The sequence below is a fragment of the Chelon labrosus genome (genome assembly GCF_963514085.1).
Source record: "Chelon labrosus genome assembly, chromosome: 4".
Lineage (NCBI taxonomy): Eukaryota > Metazoa > Chordata > Actinopteri > Mugiliformes > Mugilidae > Chelon > Chelon labrosus.
In genome coordinates, this window is record NC_140340.1 from 3,771,336 (window position 1) to 3,790,607 (window position 19,272).

General features: G+C 44.4%; 1 protein-coding gene across 2 annotated transcripts in view; it reads right to left on the reverse strand.

The window, feature by feature from the left end:
* Positions 1–19,272, reverse strand: part of foxp1b (forkhead box P1b) — a 150,072-nt gene that overhangs the window by 44,974 nt on the left and 85,826 nt on the right. For both annotated transcript variants that reach the window (XM_084542776.1, XM_084542775.1), the window contains exon 6: positions 4,844–5,002. In XM_084542776.1, coding sequence (XP_084398902.1) covers positions 4,844–5,002 — 159 coding nt within the window. The remainder of the gene's footprint in view (positions 1–4,843; positions 5,003–19,272) is intronic.

Here is a 19,272-nt window from a genome sequence, read left to right on the forward strand (position 1 = left end):
TGGTTCTAATCTGTACAGTACACATAACACATTTTTACAATATGACAAGGAAAACGCGAAGGCACAAGAGGCGGGCGGCCTGATCCCCGGGTTTTCACGCGAGCACCGGCCTTCGTGCCGCGCTGATCGCTCCTGACAGATTGTATCACCTCAAAGCGACGCACACATCCAAATGGGATTTCATTACGGCATCACCTTGAGACGCTCTCACAAACACAAAGAGACAAACTGGTTCTGAGGCTCACACACACAAACGCAGACAGTCAATCGTGGGATTTATTTACAGCTGAAGAGCGTTTCCGATGTTCAGGATGTTTCTGTTTCTGCAAAAACGTCATGCCCATTTGCTAGACTTGACTGTAGAGCGTCACTTAGCTCATAGAGGGAAAATCTGACTCTCACTAATTTTAATTTATGTTTTTAATTGTTTTTCATTTATTCATTCAAGAATTATAAAACACGCTGTGGGTGGAGTTTTTGGACGTGCGCAGTGATCCCTTGGAGTCTGTGCTTATAGTCTGGCAAATTCAGTGAGGACATGCCCCGGGTTAGACAAGACCCAGTCGGATTATGTTACATTTGGACAGAGGCAGGCTAGCCTCTCCCCCCCCCCCGTTTCCTGTCTTTGGGCTAAGCTAGGCTAAATGGCTGCTGGCAGTGGCTTCATATTAATAAAGATTATCTCATCTGTCTTGGAGTAAAAGTGAATGAGCATACTTCCCAAAATACAAAACCATTCCTTCAAGTATGGATCAATCACAGCAGTGCAAACGTGGAAACGAACTTCAGAACCAACAAGTCTATTCCTTCCCTTTCTAGGCTTCTGTTGAATTTAAATTTAAACGTCTTGTAGAAAAAACTCACGTAAAGTGTGAACCCAGACCTGTGCTTGCTGTCACCTCGCCAGTCGCCGACCACTCCCGTGCCACTCCGGGCCAGCAGCCGACTGGGCTGCAGAGGCACCTCGAAATGCTGCCTCAGATCACCCTGCAGCACTGGCTGAGCTCCAGCTGACAGGCTTTGGCCTAGTGCTCTAATGACTTACAGATTGGAGCTCTGTGGTATACATGTGTCAGGACAATGCCATGGGCCTACTGCAAAAACAGTAGGAGAGGGAGAGAGAGAAAGAGAGCCGGCGGCTTCTCCCCGTCCTGTCAGACAGAGGCTTGGCCCCTGGATTGTGTCACATCACGCTTCCCCCCAACAGACCACAAATGAAGGATGTGAAGAGCAAACGCGGGGAGGCGGGGCGTTGTGAGGGGAGGGGGGCGGGGGGGTTCTCCAACTTAAAAGGCTTTCATCCTGTAAACCTAAAAGACATTATCTTTTGACCTGCAGATGCCCTCTGTGAGGCTGTACACTATGGTGTGAGAGAACAACAGTGAAAGAGAAGAGGAGAAGAATGAGGAGCTTTAACTGATCTAACCGGTGTAGATACAAAAATCATCTGCCAGTGTGGTTTTGAAACATTATCAGCAGTTTTCCTGCGTGTGAAGAAGCGACACAACTTTGACATTATGAAAATGTTCAGTGCGAGTGTGAATGACGTAGAGGGCGAACACTCAGAAACAATAAAACCCAGAGGAGGCGGATTCTTCATGTGTCAAATACCAAAGAAAGCTCTGACTAGTACATAACCTTATTCGTTAGCTGCATCTTAACGTCCCCCACGATGTCCACCTGCCTCTCCTCTGACTGGACACTCGTTTCTATTGTGCACAAGAAATCCACCGATGTCATTCAAGCCGTGTCCACACAGGGAGCTTGAGCCGGCCACTGGCCATACCTCACACTGTAGCCGTGACATGAGTAGTGAAGATCAATCTTTGACACGGTCCCGGATGTGAAACAAACCTAATCTGGCTATTACGCTGATAGCAAAGACACCATGTTGACACAACATCCACTGCCCAGCTGAGTGCCATATAATCCCCTGTATGAGGTGAATGCATACCTTGGATCCCTGGCAGTATGGTGCAGTTAACCAGCCACAAACGAGCATCAATTTCTCCCCCACCCCTCCCCCTACCACGGGTGCTGGTGGACTATCAGCGAGGGTCCGACAGTGTTGTTCCTAATTACCTATTTCTCCACTCCTGATCTTGCGGCTGGCATAATTAGTTACCTGGGGCTGCAATCCAATTTGAAGTGATGACAAGAAAGTGATCCATGAAAAAGTAATAAGTTAAATCCAATTTCAGCCTGCCTCTAATTAAATGCACATGGAACTAATGAGTCAAACCCTACCATTTCACTGATAATGGTAATTAGCGGGGTGGGAGTTGCCTGCTCTCGTCGTCGTGCCACTGTAGGTGTGGAGCGCGAAAGGTAAAAGCGGCATGGATTCTTTTAATTACATGTGTCATTCTGTCAATGTAATTTACTGGCTTTTTGACCAGTCAAGTATGTTTAGCTGCTTTCCAGCCTTCATAGCAGCTGTTTGTATATCCAGTATGATTAAAAGGCCTCTGGGCTGCTGAGTATACAGCGCTGGCATCTTCATCTAGAGGCAGGGGTGGGTGGTGCAGAGGCGAGAGGGGGTTTGGAGGGGGAGAAAGGGGGGCACCCCTGTTGGAGATATAAAACCAAAGAGCCATTTAATGCTGATCAAGGATTCCGCGGCTTGTTTGACTCATATTTTTTTTCCCTTCAGTACTCTATGCAGGTCATCTTTTTCAGATGTTTCATATCCACCGCGCTTCATTATTTTTGACTTGAATGAATAGGAAAGTGAGTCACATCTCCAAATGAGTAAAAGTCTCTCTGCACAGCTCCTCGTGCCTAATAGGAAGACCGCTGAGATGAATGGAGCCTCGTCTGCAGATCAGGTGCTTTTATGAGGTGTCAGCTTACTACACAGTCTCATAATTGTTGGATCACGTCTTTTGATGACCCAGTCCGGCTCAACAGAGAATCATTATCCGGACCGTGTGATGGAGACACAGAATGATCTGAGTGAAGGGGGTCTTCTGAGCTCGGGGTTTGTTCTTAAAAGAGGATGTGAGATGAAACCCTGACTGTTGCACTTTGGTGTTTCACAAAATGTGTTTGTGAGAAAACAACAGAAATATCAAAACCAGGAAGAAAAAAAAAAAAAAACCCAACTACAAATGTAATGCATGCTTACACAGAACGGCACACTGATGTTTATGTATGAACACTCGGCTTGTGTGTGCGTGTGCGTGTGCGTGCATGTGCGTGTTGTTTAATTAGCAGAATATGTAATTCGGAGATAAACAAACACTTGTCTGGACCTGTGGCTTTTTCATAATGGCAGTTTCAACCCTGCAAAAATTTAACATACAACATTAGAGAGCAGGCAATTTACAGCATTAGTGAGATACTACAGCAAGCCCGGGCTCTCTTCATAAGAACCGGGCAGAGGAGAGGAGGGGAGGGGAGGGGAGGGGAAGCGGGGGGGAAAGGGCCCGACTCTCTTTTCAATAGCTGAGTGACAGCTTGGCCAAGCTCTCTGTATACATTAATAAATTAGAATTTTAATTTTGTCTTTGTCTGCAGGAGATGGTCTAGTACTTCACTATGTACCAACAACTGGCTGTACGCTGGAATCTGCCGTTGCGGTCCCCTCTGTTGACCTCTGCAGCACAATTCCCTGGCAGGCTGGGGAAACTGTTTAGTTTGATCCTTTCAACTTATTTGAATCCTGACAAATATGCACACAACTGAAAGGTCATCACAGTCATATTTCATCCTCTGGAGCTATTCCGAAGACATCTGCACAACAAAGAGGCTTTTCCACAACCTGACATTAGACCTAGCTGCTACAATAGCTCATTAAAAAGGGCCCCCAATGGGATAGTAAGGGTATTAAATATTATATATATATACACACACAGAGAACAGGGCCTCCGTATTAATTACCAAATATGCCCTGAAGTCGTTTGCAATTTCACGCCGACACAAACAACCGCCCCTTGTTCAAACAAAGATATACATCTCTGAGGCAGCTGATCTGAGACGTAAATATTGCATCAGATATGCAGCACTATTTGATTTAAAAGCAAGATGGTAAATTAAAAAATGATTTTTCTTTGCATTTCAAAGGCAGTCCGAATAACTGTCCCACCACCTTTTATTTTTTTGTTTTTAACTATCACAACCTTTGCTCTTTCCCGCCCCTCTCTCCTCCACCTCCAAGCCCACCACCCTGATCTGCCACCTCACTCGTGGGCTGCTCTACAGCACCTCCTGCTGCTGGTGGCAGGCTGTGTTGTGGGTTTATGTTCTGGTTCAAGGCGAGCAGGGAAAGCATGGAGCATCTCTCACTTCTCTGTGGGAGGAACGAAGCTCCCACGTCTCACGTTTTCTCTTCCCCTCACTTCCACACTTTCTCCTGTTTATACCCAGACTATACACTTCCAAGTCAAAAAAGGAAAATCCTGTCTGCTGCAGAAATCACAAACTGTGATGATCCAGAGAATATGGTGTGAGCATGTGTGGTCTAAACAGGCCACAAAAGTGCTTTTCTGCGTCTCTGGCCTAAATACAGAGCTCATTTTTTTTTGTTGCTTTAGATTTAGATGACACACGGCTGATTTTTTTTTTATTTTTTTTGCGTGTGTGTGTGCGCAGCTAAATCGCATTTTAACGTGTGAGCATACATAACTGCAAATGTTGCACAGCCAATTTTAATTTCCTGTTTGCGAACTTAGCCCAGTGCTGTACTTTTTTTCTTGCACGCCGTGTTCTAGTGAGAGTTGCACAAGTTCACTTCATTTTTTTTTTTTCTTCTTCTTCTTCTTCTTCTTCAAAGAACCAAACCACCTGATAATCAGCAGCTAATGTATAAGAGTGTGTCAGGCTGAAAACATATCCACGGTACCTGTAGGTTTTGCTGCTTGTCGATGGCTTTGGGGGATTTGCGGCCAGTGTTTTGTTGAGACTGCAGTTGCTGTGACTGGGGTTGCTGCTGTTGTTGCTGTTGGTGTTGCTGCTGCTGCTGCTGCTGCTGGAGAAGTATTTGTCGAGCCACTTGGAGAGCCTAGCAGAGAAAAACACAAAAAAAAGGTGTTAAAAATGCTATATAGAAAAGACTTAAAGTCCCTTATCTAGGCACAGGCCTCCCCACGGAACAATATCCCCCTCGCCTTCTGACTGATAACAACCGTCGCAGATCATTTTGTCATACTCTCTTACTCCAGCTGAAGCTAGCATAAACAGTGATCAGATGTCCAAATAAATTCACAGGCAGAGAGAGAAGACGAATCATCCACAGCCATCCAGAAGAAATATTTGTCTGTTGATAAGTTGCACTTACACCAAACACAAATTGTCAAAGAAACTAATCAGTGCCTTTTTGATCCTCCTCTAGCTCAGTCAAGCTGCCGTCCAGAAAGCAAATAAAAGACTTTATGGCTGCTTCAAATATCTGTTAAAGGACACGGCCTTCTCAGTGGAAAACAAAATACAGTGCAGTCACATGTTTATTGCTCAGCTACTCCCTTTTCCCTTACGATAAATAATCAAACATGCCATCCAGAGCAAACAAAGCTGGAGAGAGCCTGGGGAAAAAAACACAGTGGTCTTGAAAACGGTCGGCGATACCAAGAAAAGCAAGCGTCGTGTTCCCACAGTGAGCTGGCCAGCCTCACACCTCCACCAGTAAACCATCTGGGTAAATAACTGGCCTCATTCTTTCCATGTTCCTCAGACGATTGCTCCCACAATTAAACAAACAGTTGGGTGGTGGAGGTGGGGGGGCGCATCCCGGCTCATCTCATAGACGCACATTCTATTAGTCCTCAAGTCAATTATTTGAGAAGTTCAGAAATTTGTAAACGGTGGAGGACTTAACGAGAAAATAGTGAGAATGAACGCGAGAGCACAGCAGAGGGAAAGGTTAGAGCAAACGTGTGAAAAAAAGTAAGTGAAACCTTTAAAAGACTGTGTGAAAGCAAGATATCGACGGTGGAGGAACAAATAGAAAGCTCCGCGTACACACGAAGAAAAAGACAAGAGATGCCGGTAAAGTCTGTGTCACACAATAATTTAAAGGCAGAGAGGGAAGAGACGGTTAGGGGGGCCGAGGCTAACAGCTGTATGACGGTCTGGTGTGTGGGAGTATGCACTGACCCTCCCAAACAGCTTTCAGATGACATCATGAGGCATAAATATGACCACAGGCTACAAAGAGGCCACACTCCTGGCACCAAACCATCCTCAACTTTACAGTACAAAAAAAATTAAAAGAAATAAAACAAAAACAACAAAAAAAAAACCTGTATTCACTGCGTATGTCTCCGTGCTCTCATGAAAAGATAAACGACACCAGACCAACACATCTCATTCTGCATGCCTAATCGTCTTTTGCTTTGAAATTTGTGGAGGGGAACCCCCCCAGCACGCAAGTATACTCATAAAGAAAGAGTATAAATTCAAACTAAGAACTACGTGAGCAAGATTCCCTCCCACGCCTGACGCCGATATTTAGATTTTACCTTTCAGGCACATTAAGTTTTTCACTCCAGGGCAGCTTACAATTTGCCCTAAATCAGAAGCACGCTGTGAACTGAACGACACTGGGAGGAGATCGGAAAAACACTAGTGACTGATATTATTGTGAGACTGTCTCCGGGGGTCAGGTATAGAATTATGACAATAACTTTAACTTATATTACGAAGCCATATTTTGGACAAAATTCTCTTTCTGTTAAGGCCAGTAAGATCTGGAACAGTCTTCCACTCTCCATAAGGGAGTGTCCCACATTACAAACCTTCAAAACTCACCTCAAGCAGTGGTTGAAAGCGAACCAGTTTTGTAACCATTGACTTTTATCTTCTTAGTAATGTACTGCCTTGTGATGTGCTGTTATTGTGTTATACCTGCTTAGGGACTGAGGATGCAAATTAGCATTGTTGCTATAATCCGGCATATTTATTGTCTATTGCTGTGTGAATACATGTTCATTAATGTGCACTGTCCCTGTCAAATAAATAAATAAAAATAAATATTTATAAAATTGATAAAATAATAAAAAAGTTTTTCTGTTAATGGATAATTTATTCAAGTTTAATTATTGTATTTTTTTTAATTAATTGGTTATAAATAAGGCTATAAGAATAAATCTAACATAAGAATTTGAACAGCTTTTAAAGTTTACAATTTTAAAAATGCAATTTGAATAAATTGGTAGGATATTGTCATGCACAGCGCTGATAATCTACATCTGTAGCTACCACGCAACAATAAGATCTACCTCTGAATCACTGATAATAACGTTAATAAGGAAATATGAAGTCTGAGGGGAAAAAGTTAAACAGTTAAAACGAAAATAAAAAAAAAAAAAAAAAACGCCCAGGGTGTGGTATTACGGGCACACAGAAGAGTAAACAAAGTTTACTGTTTTCTTTTTCCCTGTAACTGATGACACATGCAGTGAAATGTGTGTGCGGTATGTGTGTGTCTGGGGTTAGAGCCGAGGGTGTTGGAACAAAGAGAGTTGAGTCAACAGGATATGATAGGAAGTTCAGACAGTAATGGATGAAAAGATACATTTCTGGGAAGTCTATCCCCACGGCCATCACCACACCAAGCAAAGCCTCTTCCAACAGGCAGATAAGACGTTATGACACTGCACTAATAAGATAGATACAGATTGTTTTTTGTTCATTTTAAGGAAAACATTTCATCTTAAGGCAAATATTCTATTAAAACACAAGTAATGAAAACAAGGTCTGTGTTTGTAGACAGGCTGCATGCTGGAGGATTTAGCGGCATCTAGATGTTGAGGTTGTTGACTGAAACCAACGGAATTCACCTCCAGTAGAAAAACCCAATGGAGTCAAGCATTCAACGTAAAAATGTGAAGGTCTTCTCTGGAGTCAAGTGGCTGGTTTGTCCGAAACATGGCGGCGCAACATGTACGTGGAGAAGAATACACTCTCACGTAATTATTCATTCATCTTCTGTAACCGCTTGTCCTGTGGAGGGTCGATAAAAGGGGCTGGAGCCTATCCCAGCTGTCACTGGGCAAGAGGCAGGGTACACCCTGGACAGGTCTCCAGTCTGTCACAGGGCTAACGATCATGTCTTTGGACGGTGGGAGGAAGCTGGAGAACCCGGAAAGAACCCACGCAGACACAGGGAGAACATGCAAACTCTACACAGAAAGGAACCAGTTGGCCCATGGATTAGAACCCAGAACCTTCTGGCTGTGATCAGCATCAGTGCTAACCACCACACCACTGTGCCCACACATAATTATGACTGCTATATTTCCATCTCTGCAATCCTACAGGATCTTCAGAGCGTGCGTAACGCACACGGCAATTTAAATATAATTTTACCACGTTGCATGTGAAGAAAAAAAAAAAATTAGGATGTCAACAGCGTCATTAAATTATTATTCCAATTAAAGTAAGCGTAATAATTATGTGATCTTGCCCTCGAAAGAAAAAAAAAACAAAACACAGTCAATAATCATCTTGACACGGGCACATTAGCTGGAATCACACCGCTGCCTGACAGCACAGACATAAATACGTCGGCTTAAATAACAACGTTTGAAAGCCCAAAGTTACCGGGCGATTACAGACGGCTGCTAGCGTAAAAATAAAAGAGACTAAAAAAGGTGAGACGGCTGAGAAGCTGCACACTTTTGCATTTTGCTGTTAAGTTTGTATTATTTTTAAAAGGCCACTGAGGGTGGTATGTGTTTGTGAGGCCTAATGCTGGGCTAAAATAACCTATTGTGAACTGTCATTGCAATGTTTACACAGTATCCACTCCTCTATTTCAGAGCTCTCCCCTCTCCTCCTCCTCCTCCTCCTCCTCCTCCTCCTCCTCCTCCTCCTCCTGAATCTATCTTCTTTTGATCTTCCAGTCGAACGTACTGGACACTTGATGGACATTCAGACGTAAGAGCTACCCCAGACAAACCACATTTTAACGTAGGGTAATGGGAACCGTTGAGTCACGCTGATGCTTCTAGATTCTGTGCTGTATGTTTATTTATTGTGTCAAGAGTTAAATATGAAATCATCTCAGCTGAAACCTACTCTACGGGCTACAGCAGCCCCATTACTATCTCAAACTGAGGCTTGTTTTGGAGGCAAGCTTGTTACTGGAATAGGAACACAACTGCACAGACAGACGCCCACATTCACACACCATAAATACGTTCATTGTTTGCGAGTTAAGACGCACACGCACGCACACACACACACACACACACAGCACAGAGGGAGTGAACCCTCCAGGTGCTTTTGATTAGAAAACACCCTCAGCACATGAACAAGGTTTTTATTTTATCAGCAACAAAGTCACAGCAATTCTGCATCCTTGTCATTTGCAATCCTCTATTTGTTGCCACATTTCAAATGTGCTCAAAGTTCACATCCTCTTCCCCCGTGTTAACACAACTTCCTCAATAAACAACAGGCGTTTTATCTGCATCTACTTTCACACCGTATTAGCGAATAGAGGCAGGAGCGTCTCTTATGTCCCTGGGCTATCACGCTGTGATAAGGGAACTGCTAAGTACTGGATGTCTTTATGTGCAGTCTGCACATGTGGATTATTTACAGGCTTTGGGGTTTCCTGCTGCTAAAGCCAGCTCTGGGTGTCTTACAAATCCCAGCTCAGAGCATTGCCACACAGTCAAGTCTGCTCTCTGCTGAATCCCTCGCTGCACCTTTTCCCACTACAATGAAAAACAGACATATTTATCTCTGTTCTCTCTTTATGCAACTTTACCGAATCAAAAACAGTTCCCGAACCCGAGGGAGGGACCCAACGAACCCCTTCACCTGCTTCAAGTGTCACAGATGCACATTGCTCAAATCACGTTCTCTAAATGACTGACAAGAGGCCGAGAAACGTGACTACAGCACAGACACGATGTGGGCAAACGCGAAGGGGAAAACATTCAGAGTCTACATTATGAATCAGTGGGAAATGACAAGGCCACTGTTGTTTGCTCAAGTCCATCAACAGAAAGACCTCTGTAGCTCTGTACATGTAGAGCTCCTCGCGCCAACGGCTAAGGGAAGACCTTGAACGTGAAATGGTTTCGAGCAGACTGCTCCTAATTACTGGAAGATGTGCGAGCAGGTGTAAGTTGATCCCAGCGGTCACTCAAAGCAAAAGAGAAGGAACGAGACGGGCATCTGTTTGTGCGTTTCTGCACGCGTTGTGTGTGCGCGTCGGTGTATTTACTCAGCGGCCATGTTTTGTCAGGCTTTATTAGGCAGGAGAGCGTGGCTCACAGACAGGCAGCGACAACACAGCTAATAGGTTAGCTCTTAATGTAGTCCAGAGTCAGAAGCTCTGGTTTGGCTCTGCAGCCTCTGCGGGGCTTCCACACCAGCGGGCTAAATGTCAAGGTTATCTGCTTGACTTCCTGACTGATCGCACATCTCAACTCACCTGACATATTATCACTGCTGCTGTTTCCTTTTCAGAGACAAAGGTCCTCTGCTCCTCAGTGTCAACGAGGTCAAGAGAGCACGTTCTTCTCTCACCACTTCTTTCATGGCACATTAAGCTGTGGTGACTTTCTGCCACAGGTTACTCAATCTAGTAGCTATCGATTTAGAGGGGTGTTGAGTGTGCATCATATACACCGATCAGGCATAACATTACGACCACCTTCTGAATATTGTGCAGGTCTCATCAGAGAATGGACATGGGCCTTCTGAGGGTGACCTGTGGTGTCTGGCTACAGGATGTTGCTAGTGGGGGGGTCTTTGAGGGGAGGGGCCTCTGTGGATCATCCCACAGATACTTGATCAGTTTCTAGTGAATTTGGAGGCCAGGTCAACACCTTGTGCTGTTCTTCATGTTTTTTTTTTTAGTTGTTCCTAAAGTGTTTTTGTGGCTGCATCCTGCTGGGGATGGCTGCTGCCATCAAGGAGTGTCATTGCTATGGATGGGGGGGGGGGGGGGGGGGGGGGTGGGGGGTGGGGGGTGGGGGTGCCTGGTCTGGTCTAGGTGGGTGCTACATGTTTAAGTAACATCCACACCAATGAATGCCAGGTCCAAAAGTTTCCCAGCAGAACACTGAACTGTCACAAGATGGTCAATGTTATTCACTTGTCCTGTCCATGGTCATAATGTTGTGGCTGATCGGTGTATACAGTAATAATAGAATTCACTTGGAATCCTTGTCACTTTAATTGAAACGCATATAATTTTTAATTTTTGTCAGGGAGTGATTTTTAGACATGTAAGCGGGATAAGCAGTGAGGATCATGTCTGTTTATATTAATTGCATTTTTCTTTTTTTCTCATCATTTCTCTTTTCCTCCGTAATACAGACGTTTATCTGCAATGCAAAGCAGGGAAAGTCTGGCTTCCCTGGTAAGTATATAATTAATGCCATTTCCAAAAAGCCACTCCACATGGAAAACAGGCCCCGGCGATGAAACCTTGCGCATTACGGGGCTCTCGCAACAACACTCTCCAGCTTGTGTTTAGATTTCCAAACTAATTCATGTAGAATACATAAATAAATCAACGTTTTATACCCACTTCAAACCATTAGATTTCCCTTCTTTCGCTGCACTTTTCAACTAATCTATTAATATTTATGACAACACTAAACATTTCAAATATCCACGTTTAAACAATAAGGCAGCGCGTGCACTTACGTAAGACCAAATCTGACTTGAATAAAAAAAAAACTTTTTGTTTGTCCAACACACCACCCCTTGCAACCCCCCTCCCATCCCTCTCTCTCTCTCTCTCTCTCTCTCTCTCTCTCTCTCTCTCCCCATAACAGGTAATGCAGTGCCCTGACAAATGTTTTCTGGAAAAAAAAAAGAAATGACTGTAAGAAAAACAAGTCGAAAGCAAAGTTATTAACTGCGAGTGAAGATAGAAGAGAGGGGGCTGTGAAGCAGGACTGATGATGGAGGGAGTGGAGTGAAGAGGGAGGGGGTGACAGATGGAGGAAGAGTATAAGAGTGAGAAAGGAAGCGGTACAGGAGAGAAATGGTAAGAGAGATAAAAAGAGAACGTAGCAGAGAGGAGGAGGAGGAGGAGGAGGTTGCAGGAGGTGCAGAGGGAAGGGTAAACAGTGCCCCAAACAGGCGGTTCGGGCACTCGGAGCCTGGTACAGAGGGGTCAACCCCCCCCTCCCCCCATCCCATCCACTCCCCGCTAACCCGGCGAGGTCAGCTCAGCTATGCGGGCCTGACAGCTTCCGTTTGCTGTGTGCTCTGCGTTTGTTTGGATTCCCCAGCCTTGCTTAGCCAGCAGCTTAACAACAGATGGCTAAAGAAGGCCTCTATTCAGAGCGGTCTGGATCAGAAAATCACACCGAGGAAAGTACACAAGCTGCAGACAAAACACACAGAAGCGCCGCAAGCGCGCACACACACACACACACATGTAAATTCATGGGACTGTCAGAGTTGCACATGCTGCAAATGGAAAAGGAAAAAAAAAAGAAAAGAAAAGCAAATGAGGTTGTACTTGCTGTTAACAGTTATTTCATCGCCGCAAAAGACACAATGAGGAGGAGACATATGCAACAACACGCAAGCGGGCGCACGCACAGTGTTGTCTGATTACACCAAACAACTTCCTGGGATGATTCAATAACGGCGTTGCAGATCTCAGTGAAAGCGTTTTCCGTCCCCCGCCATTATTAAACGAATACCGCGTTTATTACAGCTTTAGTGCGGTGTAAACTCATAAACAGCCTCCCAGAGTACAAGAGGAACTGTCAACTAAATATTGTTTCTCTCATGAGTCGCTCTTCCACCTCAATTACGCCTTTCAACTTCACGGGCTCAGTATGATAAAGTGGCAGTAAAAATCATTCACATTAATACACCATTGTGCATCTGCTGCTAAAGGTAATTAAAGAAGTAAATGACTCATAAGAATAGACATATTAGCCGCAAAATGAAAGGCAACTGGGCTGCCTCATGAAAATATGTACCATTAAGATACTGCATTTTCATACCGAGGTAATCAGCTCCACTAGCCTTGATGCTGATTTAATCCACTCCAGTGGAAAGTCTATCAGCGCACAGCCGCGTGTCACTGTCTCTCTTATGTCTGCCCGCCAAGAGCCAGGCGTTCTGCTTTAGCTAGTGGCTGTGAATGGCTCCGCTAAAGGAGGGAGGTCACACGCAGGCACATCAGCAGGAGAAACAGCCGATGCGCTTAGGTGTCATTTAGAGGCAGATGGAGAGAAAGAAAGAAAGTTAGAAGACGATAAAATTAAAGCTGAAAGGAGCGGGGAATAAAAGAGGGCAAACGATCTGGGAACAATGCAGCGGGCAGATCTCAGCAGCCCCCTCTCTCTCTGACCTTAGCTTCTTCTTTCTTTCTTTTTTTTTCTTGTGTTCTGAGCATATGATGCCTCAGGATGCCCACCACTGAATACAGCGGTAATATCCGTCAAGTTGATAAAGTGAGAGGAAAAGAGCAGAGGCACGCCAACTGTGCTGGGTACTTAAGACGCGGACCGTTAGAAAAACACACGCGGGCCCCCCGATTGCATCTTCGTTGGAAGTGTTGCATCACACTGTAGCGGGGAGTGTTGTGCTTGGGAAAATGGGCGCTTCCAAAAACCCAGCGTGAGACCTAGAATACTGTGAGCAGGTTTTATCATGCGTGAATGATATTGTTTAGAATGGGAAGATCCATCTGCCCTGGTCTCATAGACGGAGGACTCAACTTTATCGATACACTCGAGACTTCCGGGATACGTCCAGTAAAACCCCTAAATCTTCCTATTTAGTTGTGGTGAATATAGATGAATGTGTTCTGCAACGCGGCTATAGGAGGGCGCTTCGGGAAGGGGAAAGGCCTGATCGGCTGAGAGTTGCCACACTCACGGAGCGTCATAGAGCTCGGGGTCCGAACCGATTGGCCCGGGCCGTCAGCTGAGACGTCTTTGGCCTCCACTCCACACCACGGGGCATGTTGATTAACTCGGCACAGATGCAAAAGTAACTCATGTAGATGAATAATCCCACTAATCAGCAAAGCAGACAACAAGCGTGACGCCGCCCTGAGCTAATTCCTCCTTGAAGACGGATCGGAAGTGACATCTGTCCAGAGAGAGAAAGAGAGTCCTGTTGATGTGATTAATAAACTACAATCCCTCTTCTTTGAGTAAACAACCTTGTGTTAAACATCTGTATCGGAGCCTTTACGCTTTCAGTGGCTCTCGGTGGCTGACATCTTTTCATGCTCACCGCCTTGAACTGTCCTGACCTGAGATCTGACACATCATGAGCTGCTGAGGGAGAATTCCCAGTGTGTGTGTGTGCATGCGTGTTGAACGCAAGTTCCTCCTCCTCCGAAGAGGATTTTCTATAAATCACAGGCCAGCCCAATTGGCTATGGATTGAGTTGCAGAGGGGAGAGACAGTTCCCTGGGAATAGCAGTGTCTCTGTTGAAGTCATTCCAAGATGGGTAATATGATCCCTATGCCGCCAGGAATAAAGGAAGGGAAGAGAAAGGCTGGAGAAAAAAAAATGTGATTGCCCCGGCCATAAAGAGGAGTAATCTCCAGCAGTGTCCAGACACATCACCCGTCACACTGGACTGTAATGTATTATTGTGTCAAAGGCAGATGATGTGACACATGGTAGGCCTCACTTTCTTTTTCTTTTTTTTTGGTGGTTTTCTCTTATTCCAGGAGCCATTAACCTTTATTGACTTGGTAGGTATATGTGGAAGCTGAATAGAGAAATAAAAGTTCTGTTGGTAAGGAAGACAAAGGCCTTCACTCTGTCGTTGGAGTTGAGTGTGCAGAGACACATCTTCCAGTAGTCCCATGTACTGTATATATACAGTGATGTATTATGTGATGTGACGTTACAAAATACATTGAATAACTGTTAGAAAGGGCATATTTGACCACCGGGATGATTTATAATCTATGCAAATGCAATCAAGAAGACCCGGAGTGTCAACGGTCTAAAGATGTCAAACAACAAGACAACCTGTCCTTCGCTGCCAAGTGACAAGCGAACCGTGGCAAACAGCAATGATGAAAGAATCCCTTCAATTATTAACTGTGTGTTTAATAAAGATGAACAGCCTCAACCCAAAAAGAAAAAAAGAAAAATATCCAGCAGCACATCCGCCCAGCATTCATCCCGAGACCTGAATGAATGGAATTTGTGTTTCCATATGCAAGACGCTGTTAGGACGTGTTAGGCGCCCAAGTAAGCAGCTGGTAATGTCAAACCATCAGTGGTGGTTCCATCAGGGCCAGCAAAGCCTTCTCTGCTGGCCCAAACTTTATCTAAATCACTGACTTACATTTTAATATTTTCAATTAATGTTATTAAATCATTCCCAACAGTCTATTCTTTTCATTTTATGACTTGTCTCTTTCTCAGCTACGGTGCTTCTGGCGGTTTAACTTCGCATTAAAGCTTTTGGTTCGTCCACAACCTCAGAATCGGAAAAATATTCAGCCATTCAGCCAGAGATGACATCATCCAGGTCAGAAGACATCATCTGGGGTCTGTAGGTCAATCTACAGACTCCGGATGATGATAACAGGTAACTCTGGCCTCAACGGGGAATAGCACTAGGGTATCATAACAAAATATTGGTGAAATGAACGTGTTTTTTTTAGAGGCTGCGTCTCGGTGCCCGAGTCACTCCCACTATATGGATATACGCTGATCTAAACATCTCCTGAATGAGTGCAAATGACACAAAAGTTATATGGGTGAGTAAACGATCGTATTTTATGCCAGAAATAAGGTCCAGGTTGTAAAAAAACAGTAGTTCCCCTTTTAATGGTAAAATAAATAAGTATTTATCAGTCCAGACAGAGTTAAATTGACGATTTTCATTGTCAGTTCTATGTTTCAGAGTTTTTTAGACTGCAGGAATTCCTGATATCTTTAAAATGAATTGCCCTCTGCATCTCTTCAATTCAGTTCAGTTCAGTTCATTTCAGGTGGGCTGGGCTATTCGTGGCCCGCGGGATGCTAATTGAACAGGCCCAGTTTAAGGGAAAGCAGACAATTACAGGGCATTTGGTGCCATATCAAGGAACTGTTGGCAAGGCAAACCAACACAGCCAAAAGAAATTTATAGACACATTCATGGTTTTGAGTTTCTGGTAAATATATATACACTAGTACAGACTACATATCCAGTATGGTTAGATTGATCAACCACACCGTCCAAGAGGGGTGCATGTAACGCAGCCTGTGAAGAATGCAGTCCACAACTGCGCTCCACAAATCCTATTCCATTTGAGCCTCTTTCTGTAGTGTTTATGGACTAACAGGTCGTTTCATTGCTTCCAGTGTAAGCACTTTTCTGAACCACCTCGAGCTTAATTAACATGCAGAGTGCAATGTGGTGACAGAATTGGTCGCCCTCAATCTGCCTGAGCCACCTTCAGCTTTAGCCCTGAGACCTGCAGGCTGCAGGCTTCAATAAATATCGCAGGAGAAGATGATCACAACTCAAATTAAGTTATGCGCTAAGCTCGGAGGGCTTACATAAACATGTGATGGAAATATTTAACAACTACAAACTGAGGAAATAGACGGGGATGGTTTAAAAAAAAAAAAAAAAAGCAGTTCTTGATGCAACTGGAACATCATTTGAATTAGTGCAATTGGGTGAATAATTTTCCCAGATGTTGAATTTTCATTGATGAGTGAACATTGCGCATTGTACAATAAATCACCACCCCAACCCCCATTTTTATTTTTCCAGAGTAAGCTACTTAGTAGTGGCTCGCATGAATAAGAGGTAGAAGTAAAAAGCAGGAGGCAGAAGTAGCCCAAACAACAAGCGCTGCAGGAACCAAGGGCATGCAGGCTATAGAGCCGGTGGGGTGGGGTGGTGGGCGGAGGGTGGGATGACAGACTGCTGTTCAACTCCATTAGCTGCTATGTGAGAGGGGTGCATCTAGCAGCACACGACCTGTGAAGAATCTTAGATCTCACTCTATCTTGGAATGGGGACTGCCGCATTAATTCTAGGAAACTGTAATCTCTCAAGCAAATCAAATTACTCTCATTAAGCGCAAGAAGAAAACTGCCTCTGTAATAAGTATGTATAAAAAGTATTTATTACCAATAATCACCTCTTTAATATGAGCTAGCTTACAATGGCTTTATTTTTGCTGATTAAGTTTAAAAATGGGGAAACAAGGAAAGGGCACATTCACATAGCATTCACACACACACACTCCGAAACGCGCTCGCAAACACACACACACTAATACACAGCTCATGGAGTTTATGAGAGCGGTTGATACAGTGATTAAAGGGGAGGGTAGAGGGATACAGTGCTTGAGGGCCTTGGAGAGGACATGCCTCACCTAGTCATAAAAACACACCTCTGTCTTTAGAGCCAGCACCAGAATCGCTCTCAGTGGGTTCACTCGGAGGTGAATCGCTAAAGAATTTACATGCAAAGTAGCACATGTCATGTAAGCGTTGCACCGTAGCTGGGCGTGCGCTCACTGACCGCCGCGTATCTGCGACGGACGGTTTGCGAGGCTGATGGCCTGACCCGGGCCGGGGCGGGCGCTCCCAGAACAAAGCTATTTGTGAAGTACACACAGCTGCTGCCGACTCTTTTCTTCATTTACATAATTCGTGTGTCTACCGAGGCTCAACTGTTCCACCAAACAGCCGACTGTATGTTAACATTATGCATATATGCTACGACTGTTAGCAGTAAACAAAGCAAAGTAGCATTGTGGGTAAAAAATGTGAAATCTGTGCTCTTCTTCCAGGACATGACATCATCCCACAGTGAACAAGCTGCCAAGCATAATTCTCCTGCTGGTAAACGGAAGACACAGCTTCCCTCCATGTTTTTTTTTACTATTTGATTCTTCATTCACATAACCAATTAATTACATTAAAAAAAAAAAAAGAAAGCTACTTAGCTAGACAGTTAACAAAAACAGATTCGTCTCGACAAAATCAATTAGGATTGAGGGTCAGTGGGTCATTCATTTACTGGTTCGGCATAATTACCTGTTTTCTTCCCCTCATTTACTTCTTTATTCATATGGGACGCTGATGTCCCTGCAAACCCAAAAGAACACACTTTTCTTTTTTTTTTTGTGATTATTCAAATTAAACATCGACTCCTGAGAGAAAACGGCTGTCAAAACTACAATGCGGTGGGAAAAAAAAAAGCTAATATGCTCTAAAAACAAACTCCCCCGAAGCGAAATGTGGGGAATTCTATTAGATGTCAGCCTACATACTGTAGATTTCAATTTTCAGCACGCCCCAATCAGGTAACAAATATATAAATAAATGACAAGAGGATCAAATTAGAAAAATCATAGTTTGATCTTGTGTAATTGTGCTGAACCACCTGCACCCATGCCTCGATCAGATATGAGCTTGGCAGGAGGACAGGTTAGAGCAGAACTTCTGCCCTGTGGCTACAAATCACTGCTGCTGCTGCTGCTTTGACTGTCTATCATGGGGGGGGGCTGGGGGGGCACATCCACTCCTGTCCTGTCTGCTATGATTCACAGAGAGTGGAAGGGGGCAGGTGAGACGAGGAGGAGGAGGAGGAGGAGGAGGATGGTGGCTCACTATAGATTTAGTTCCTTTCGCTTCTTTTGAAGAAAGCTGTGAAGACATTTATAAACTACACGGCTCCTACATAAAACTAAAGTGTCGAGCTTTTAATAGACAGGAACATTTATCATGTTTAACACATAAAAGCGCACTCAGTTAGTCCGCCTGCAGAATATCACATTAACACTTTGTAAACATCCACCCATAAAGATAATTATTTTGATTGCAGGACTCTTGCGAGGCTTTTTTTTTTTCTTCCTTCCCCTTCCTCAACATCTGGTTGAAATATGGGGCAAGTGCTTGCTTTCTGGCTCCCGCTCAGGTGGTTAAAATAGACTGCACACGTACACATATAAATAGAGTGGTGGGTAACTTTCATTTTTTCCCCTCTACCAGTTTACAATTTCTTGTCTTTGCCTTTTTTTTTTCTCTCTCTCCACTTGTGGCAAGTCAGCGAAAAGGCAGAAGCTGTGGCTCCCCACATCGCACCTGCCAGGAAGTGATCCCTTTCACTCCACCCAGAGAGGCCGCTGGGATGTGCCAGGACATGCAGCCGTAGCGTGAGCATTAAGCTCCGTGCTCCTACAGGCAGGGCATGGGGTGTGGTGGTGGTGGGGGGGTACAGAGGCACATGCAGCAGTTTTTTCCACCCATTGTGAGCCAGCAAAGACTCACCTGCAGCTGAGATCCAGACCTAAAATATCTTTAGCCAGTATTCTTGATTTTAGGGGATAAGTATCACCACTTTTTTTGTTCAT